Source organism: Rhinopithecus bieti, unplaced genomic scaffold (genome assembly GCF_001698545.2).
Source record: "Rhinopithecus bieti isolate Rb0 unplaced genomic scaffold, ASM169854v2 scaffold_11966, whole genome shotgun sequence".
Lineage (NCBI taxonomy): Eukaryota > Metazoa > Chordata > Mammalia > Primates > Cercopithecidae > Rhinopithecus > Rhinopithecus bieti.
Window position 1 is genome coordinate 1295463 of NW_016807254.1, and position 8572 is coordinate 1304034.

Genomic DNA, 8572 nt, shown 5'->3' on the forward strand with positions numbered 1-8572 from the left:
AAAAAAAAAAAAAAAAAAAAAAACTTAAAGTAATTGAGATTTTTAATAACAATATACTTACCTACAGAATACATACTTTTATGTTCACATGGAACATTTTCAAAAATATAGTATATGCTGAGACAAAATTTTAAACAACAAAGAACATCAATCCTATATCGAACTCTCCTAGAAAACAGAAACAGAAGAAACACTTCCCAGGGAAATGTATAAGGCCAACATAATATGATACTAAAACCCAAAGAGGGAGCTGTATAAGAAATAGAATTTATACGGTCAATTTCTTTTTGAATAACATGAGAAAATGGTAAACAAAATAATAGCAAACATAAGCTAGTAATAGGTAGAAAAAGATAATGCATTATAGCTAAGTCAGTTTATTCTAAGATTACAAGGTTTAATGCTTGAAAGTCAATGTGAGATGCATTAAAAAGTATTTGATAAAATCCAAATTGCATATAAAGTCACCATCATCATCATTAAGCAGCAGCAGCAGCATCTTAATCTCTAAGATTCTAAGGAAGTTAACTTCCTTAAACCATACAGAGTTTCTCTAAGAAACCTCTAGGAAGCATCTTACTTAGTGGTGAAATATTGAAAGCTTTCACCCTGAGACAAGAAACTAGAAAAAGACATTTGCTAATAACACCACTATTTAACATTGTAATGGAAGTAGTATCCAGGATAATAGGACAAGAAAAATAAATAACAGGTATAAGAATTGGAAAAAAAGAGAAAACTGTCATTCTCAAGTGATATGATTGTGTATATAGTATATTCAAAATATTTGACAGATAATCTATTAAAATTAATAAGTGATTTCAGCAAAGTGGTTGAATATGAGGTCAATATACAAAAATAAATTGTATTTCTATATATGCTTAGGAACAAATCCAACTGAAAATATACAAGACCACTATGAACAAAATCTTCATGGTGTCTTGCTATTGTAGATATTCCAAAATGCTTTGAGTATTTTATTTTAGTCGGTATTAACACATCAGAAAGAACAGAAACTGACCTCTAAATAATACAAGTCATTATGAAATAGTATTTTCCATATTGAGGTTTGTTATGGAAAACTGAAGTGAGGAAAGCAGGCTTCAATTTACTCAATATCTTCAAAAACAAGGTAAATTAAATTCAGTTTTAAAAACATTGGAGATAAATTTAGAATAGAAAGTAGCCAGAAAGATTTTGCATAGAAGTGTATTTTAAAAGTATTTACATTGTTGTCATGATACCTACGTTTTTATTATTATTATTATTATTATTATTATTATTACATAGAAGTAAAAACACAGTTTTTCCTGAGAATAAATAGCTGACCTTATAAGGAATGTGAAGAAAGAAACAGTTCAATTTATTTGAGCATTTAAGATTTGAGGGATGAAGAGTGCAGAAAAATGGTAGATTTTACAATTATACTATCCAAATATCAACTGAAAATATTATCGCTGACATTTCTAGAAACGTGCTAATCAGCAGCATGTTCCAAAAAAGCAGTTTCCTAACCTAATAGAATAATGTTGAATTTTTAAGGGCTTCTTTAAGGTATGATTATGCCTATGAAAACAATTCAGATATGAGCAACAGTGCTCTGTCTCTACAACAGCTTCATCTTCATAATCTTACTGATAACATTTTCATAAATTCATAATGCAGTATTACAATGAAATTTGGAGACTTTCAGTAAATCATGTTTGATAGAAAAAAAATGAGAAAACATATAAAATAGATTTCAAGTCTCCTAACAGAATTTTGAAAAATACCGCACAATTGAGCATCAAAATTCTCACTGATGTGTCACATATGCACACATGCAAACATAAGACTATATTTACCTCTTGCAGTTAGGGCATGTGGTGATACCACTCCCATTTCATTTTCCTATTAACACATTAAAGTTGCCAGAAATAAATTAGACCAGTTATTGTGAGACGGCATCTGGTAAGAGAATCTTGAAGCTCATTAAGATACAATAAATGTATTCTTACACATATTTTTGAATGATTTAATAACGGACTGTCTACAGTTGATGACCTTTTTGTTACATAGCATGGGCCTGCTGAAGAGATCTTTCCTGTTCTGGGCCCTTTTTAAACCTGGAGCAGTATTCCCAAGTGTGATCTACGCAGCCTCTAGAACCTAAAGAGGTTTACCAACTTGTTCTTCTTAGTGGTGGAAACTACATGAAGCAACAATCCACCCTTTACTTTGGAGGTAATGCCAACATGTCCCAGTTTATTACACTCCTAGAAATTCCACTGCAGTGATGAGCCACTGAATCTTCACAGGGTTTCTCTCTCACCATCACATCCTTGTTCATTTCTCATGAGCCTTGGCTAAGCGCTGCAAAAAATTAACTAGAACTCCATTCACATATCTGCTACATAAGACTACCATGATTACAATGATCAGAGTATAAACTTCATGGTCAGGTTTTAAAAAGATAAGGAGAACTTTGGGAAAATGATGGTCTATAGGTAGATGAAGGAAAATAAAGAGAAATGTGTATGTTTCATGTTTGTTTAACATAGGCTTTTTTCTAGCATAAAAGATAAGTGTTTTTAATTATGTAATTAAAACATTTTTTAAAAATCTGTTTTATACCATATGACCTTTACAGTTATATTAATTTATACCCCATCCTCCTACAAAAATCTTTTAAGGCAGGGCATTTATAACTGGGTAGCTAAGCCAAATGCAGTTTAGGATAACTTTATGCCCTGAGAAACTTCATCACCTTCCTGCAATGATACATCGAGAAGAACACAGTATCACCTCTGTTGTATTCTCACCAATAATACATAACCTGAATACAATGAGAAGAAACTATATAACAAGTACAAATTCAGAGATACTCTACAAAACAATTTTTCAGTAGTCTTTAAAAGTATTAAGTTTGTAAAATACAGAGAAAAGATGAGGAACTTCCAGTTAAAGGAGACTAAGGAAAAATGACAACTAAATGCAACTTAAGATTCTGGATTAGATCTCAGACTAAATATAGGGCATTACTAAGACAACTCATAAATCTGATAAAGTTGATTAGATCATAGTAGTGCATCAGTGTTAATTCCCTAATTTTGATAACTGGAGAATATGTTTGAAGGGCACAAAGACACTCTTGTAAAATATTTTACTGCAACCTTTGCACACTATACAAGTTTGTAGGATAAATGAAGATGTTAGGAAAAGTTTCTCAATGTTAGGACACTTTCTCAAGTGTTATTTGAAAAAAGATCTGTAACAATATTAATAGGATAAACACCTTAGAAATTGGTTTAGCTTCAAAGTAGTACACCAAACATATTTTAAGACCAGTATTTATATACTGTAGTTTACACTTACTTCATCAAATGTAAAATCCTCTAAATCTATTTCTCTGTATTCTTCATCAGATTCTTCATTCTTAATAGCCTCTAGAGCTGCTGTCAGTTTCTTTCGCAAAAAAAAGCCCTTCCAAACTGCCTAAACAAAAATGTAAAGTATGTTATACAAGGTTATAGATCAAACCCTAAACCAGATTATCTGTGTTATCCCATTAGGAAGATAAAACATCTTAGACCTAAGTTTAATGACATAATAATCTCTTTTCTGAACTTTATGTGACACTTAAAACTGAAATGTAAATTAAATGACAACATGTGTCTAAAGTTCTGAATCTCAGGAGACTTTCCTTGTAGTAAGCAAAAAAGAATCTTTAAAACTCTCTCAACTGCACATGTAGGTCAACCAATCAATTATCTTACAATTCCTCCAGGACCCATTATAAACTAAGAAGAAAAAGATACAAAGGAAAACCCATTTTGCTAATGTTCAAATGATTATGTATAAAATAAATTAAAACACAATTAGGAAAACATCAACATATATAAATGGATTCATATTACACAGGGAGTATTACGGCCTATAACAATGAACTAATTTCATTTTTAAATACACTAAGCATAAACAACAAAATGTAAAACACTCAGATTCCTCAATAATCCTGGAGTAGGATGACCTTTCCTAACTGTAACTCCAAGTACAATGTAGCTTATAAAAAATGAATATCTTTATATTTATAAATATAAATAATGTATTTATGCTCCTGGGGAATGAGCTTCAGGATATAGTGTGTGAAAACTAAGGGAGAAATAAGTGTTTTTCATGTTACTGTTTATCTATGAAAAACTGTATATAAACATACATGTAACATAAACATATATATTGAAGTCTATATAAACACAGAAAACATTTGAATTATAAAATTAATGTTAAAAATGGTTACTTATAAAGGCATAAAATGAGGTAGAATGTGTAGCAATAGAAGCCAGACTTCTCTAAATACATCTTGCTTGGATTAGACTTTCAAATTATGCACATGCTTAAGAAAATTGTGAAACAAATTAAGTAAATATGAAATAGCAAGAAGTACCTAAAATATAAAAAATGTTTTATGCTATGGAATAACCATACAAGTTATTTGAAGTTACTTAAAATAGATTTATTTGGCTTCACCCAGGTGAAATATACTCAGAAGACAAGTTTGGCCACAAAAGAGATCTTAAAATGGTTTTCAGTAATCATATTGTCAGTAATAAGATTGGTATTTTCATTCTGAAATATATATACACAGACAGAGAGAGAGATAGAAGTGAAATATACAAAATGGTGAAACCATCTATGACAATAGCAGTCACCCAAACCTTTGTTAACAGCCAGCATAGGAAGCCAAACCATAACCTGCATCAAATAATCCCGGATGCCAGGTGATAACCTCTGAAGCAATTAGCCAAGAATGGTCAAAACTTGATCAATGACCCAGCTTCCTTGCTTTTTACTCTGCTTCTAACTCAGGAACAACCAGAGAAAGCCAAATATGCTTCCCAAAACAATCACATAAGATGCTCTACTTCTAGCCTCTCCCTACCCACTTTCCCCATGCCAACAACCTCCAATAGAGCATACCTGAAGCTTTCCCTTTTTCCGCTAAAAACTTGCCCACTCCCTTCCACGTTTTGGGGTCTACGCCAAAGGCAAGTGATGATGGCTGATTCCCTCATTAGCATATACTCTGAGTAGCCCATTGTTTTCTCATTTATGTAGTCTTTATTTCCACTGTATATGTATGTGTGTATACATACCCACATACACATATGGTAGGAGAAGTGAGGGAGAGAAGGAAAAAAGCAATTATGATAATGTCAGTAAAAATCAGGATTTCTATAGAAGAAAAGAGATGCAAATATACAATTAAACAAGTAAAATCCTATAGTCCTAACTATAATTTTAAAACATCAATATGTACCCATGGTATATTTGTTTCCTAAAAATATCTATTTGAAAACTAAGTACAATGAAATTACATTATATAAATAATAACTATACCAGTAGAAACAAGTATTTCTAAAATCCAGATGGGGTGCTCTATATGTCATTTCCATTAAAGAAACCAAGGGTCTTTAGAGAAATGACTGATTCTAGGCCTGGGGCAAAATGTATGCCAAATGAACCTGGAACATTGTGTCACATTAGCAAGCAAGGACAATTTTAAAGACTACTCAATCGTGGCAAAAAGTCAACTTGATGAGACTACCACTGGCCAAATAAAAGACCACCATTTAAGCAGCAATAATAATACTAACTGCAATGAAATCAAATACTTATATTTAAGATTTGTGTTTATTATCATAGTACCCATTTTGGTGACCTTTGGAGGATGCTAGGAGACCTCATTAATCTAAAAATCGGTAAATAACGGAAAATTATTAATAACAAGCATTTAACCTGCCTTTCCAATATGAACTGTACCTTAGGATAACTAAATAGTTGAATAGATATAGACTTTGTTTGTATTTTTGAATACTTCTTTAGTTAATAAATAAGGAATAGTAGATATAAAGTATCATCATTGTGTAAACCATTAATAAAATAATTGATCTAGGCAACATTTACCAATGGCCAGTAACATTCCTGAAAGAGAGGCAACCAGATACTATGTACCTCTTCTTTGTAATACAACCACCACCTATGAAATATTCTTGCTAAAGAAATCAAACTTGAATCAGAACAAACATTAGATCTTACTATCAATTTACATAAAACAAGGAAATGATAAGCATGTTAAATGATGTCATGAGAATGCATTTGGCAAAATTCAGAAATTGGAAAACCCTATATGACAAATGACCTGGTCACTTCAATAAATAAATTGCAAGAAAAAGAAGGGAGTTGCTATATAATAAAAGACTTAACATACAAAATAAAAGTTTGAGTGATGACTTGTATTTTGATTAAGAAAAATCTGCAAACAAACATGTATTAAATGGTACAAGAATTTTGAATACTGGTATCATATTTGGTGATAGTGAAAATAATTGTTATTTTAAGCTTGGAAATGTATTTCAATTATATTCAAAGCAATATAATTGCTTGAATTATAGAAATTCATGCTAAAATATTTATGAAAGGAATAATTTATTTCAAATAATCTAGTGATGCAGAGGAAGATGTTAATTGGTTTTAAATGAGTCTACATTGACCAGTTGTTCAACTCATGTTTAAGGTAGGTATATGGGGTCTTGGGTCTTTTCTGTGCATTTGAAATATTTTGTAACTAAATGCTTAGAAAATCACTGATGGTGCACTTCTTCAATCAATATAATTACCTAAAGTCAGAAATCAAGCTTCACGTGACCTTACAAGCTTCTTTTGCCTGGTTGTCATTCATAATTTCCAACGATTAAGGACATAATCATGATTCTTGATGGAAATGCAAAACAACAGTATTCTTCCATGGAGCCCATCCCACACAAATCAAGGAGGGTAAATCAGTAGCATGGATTTCAAAATTATTGAACGTCTGTTATATGCAAGACACACATGACATAGCAGTGACTAAAACAGACAAAAAAATCTCTAAGCATGGACTTCCCATTTTAAAGGGGACTGAGACTGAGAATAAAATACATAAGGAAACTAAACTGTATGGTAAATAAATGCTATGGACAAAAATAACAGTCACAAGAGATGGGGAGCATTGGGGAGGTATTGCTATTTTAAATAGGCTATCCTAAAGACCTCCCACTGTGTATTTAACATTTGAATATATATGCATAATGGAGCCTAGGAGCCACAAACCTAAAGATACCATCAGCAGGCAAAATTAATAGCCTGAATGTTATTCCTTATACCTTTGTTCTGGCTTAAGCTCAGTAGAGCAAGATTTCTGCAGTGGCCTACAACTGCTGTTTTCTATGCATTCTTCCCCTCTCTTTCTGTGACCAACTGGTTTTGTACTACTCAAATCAGAAGCTGTGCTATAACTTCTACCGCTGCCAACAGTCTTGAGCCTGTGGTCCTGAGCAGGAGTTGGAAGATGCTGATACAGATGGACATACCGTGCCTCAGTGATACTACTGCATTGGAATTTATAAGTTTTTCACAAGTGGTGAACCCTGTTCTTAATTATGCTTAATAGCCTGATTTCTCTGATACAGTGTAGTAGAGATTTTCTTTTCTCAGCCTGTGATAAATACTTGAGCCTTTCAATGTTACCTTCCTTCTTCCCAAAAAGCTGTGAGAAATTCAGGCTTCTAGGAATAGGTATAGTTACCTACCCTACTTTCTGAGTGGGGAGAGAGCACTGTCAAAGAAGCTAGTTCCTCATAACTCTACTCCTTTACCCACCCAACATGTCTGGCTTGAAAATTCAATTATCCTTTTCAAACACTGAAACATATCCAGTCCGTCTACCCCCAGTCCCACTTTCTCTTCCTGGGAGAAACTTGTTTCAATCAAACCTTACCACCTATTGCAGCAGCTTCCTTTATAACTCTCTTCAAGGCAACCTCACCACAGGACAAGTAAGAAATATATTGTCACTCCCTCAGAAGAACAACAATTTATTTTGCTGTTGCTTATGTGTCAGGTTTCAGATTCCGTTTATACATACTGAGATCTCTTTTCCAGGAAAGTGTGCAGTAGGTTTGAGAGTCCAGGAGAGGCTATGTTATCTAGTCTATTTATTGCCTAAACTAAGTTTTCTACTTTTTACTGATAGATCTTTCTTTTGCCCAGTCTACAAAATTCTAACTCAAATTATGATTGTTATCAATATTTTCAAGAAAGGTGAAAATTATTTGTAAAGGGAAAATATACAAATCATATAGGATTGTCATGTAGATTAAACTAGAAAATTTAAACACGAGAAGCATGTGATTATCAGATAATATGCACTCAATAAATATATTTCCCCAATTTCCTTGATGCTTTATTTCTAACAACTTCATTCACTTAGTTTAACAAATAAGAAAATCATGTGATATTTAACATTGTATAATTTAAAAAATACAGTTGATTTAATTTTAATCATATTTACCTCTAAAATGAATTTCAATGTAGATAATATTCCTCTGTTTTGTAAGTTCCTATAAATAAATTCTAGCTTCTTAAGGGATTTTAAAGTTCTTCTAATATGAGAAAGGATGTCAATATGAGTCAAAAACTTGAACAATATTGGGTGGCAGAAAAAAAGAGGACATCTTTGTGTAATAAAGAATAAAATTGAAAGCATTGCTTAAGA

At 32.1% G+C, this 8572-nt stretch overlaps 1 protein-coding gene across 1 annotated transcript in view; it reads right to left on the bottom strand.

Moving 5' to 3' along the window:
* The window catches only part of LRRIQ1 (leucine rich repeats and IQ motif containing 1), a 238671-nt gene that overhangs the window by 110061 nt on the left and 120038 nt on the right, over positions 1–8572 (bottom strand). Inside the window, 1 exon segment of the mRNA XM_017880705.1 lies at positions 3355–3474. Within this exon segment, the coding sequence (XP_017736194.1) occupies positions 3355–3474 (120 nt within the window).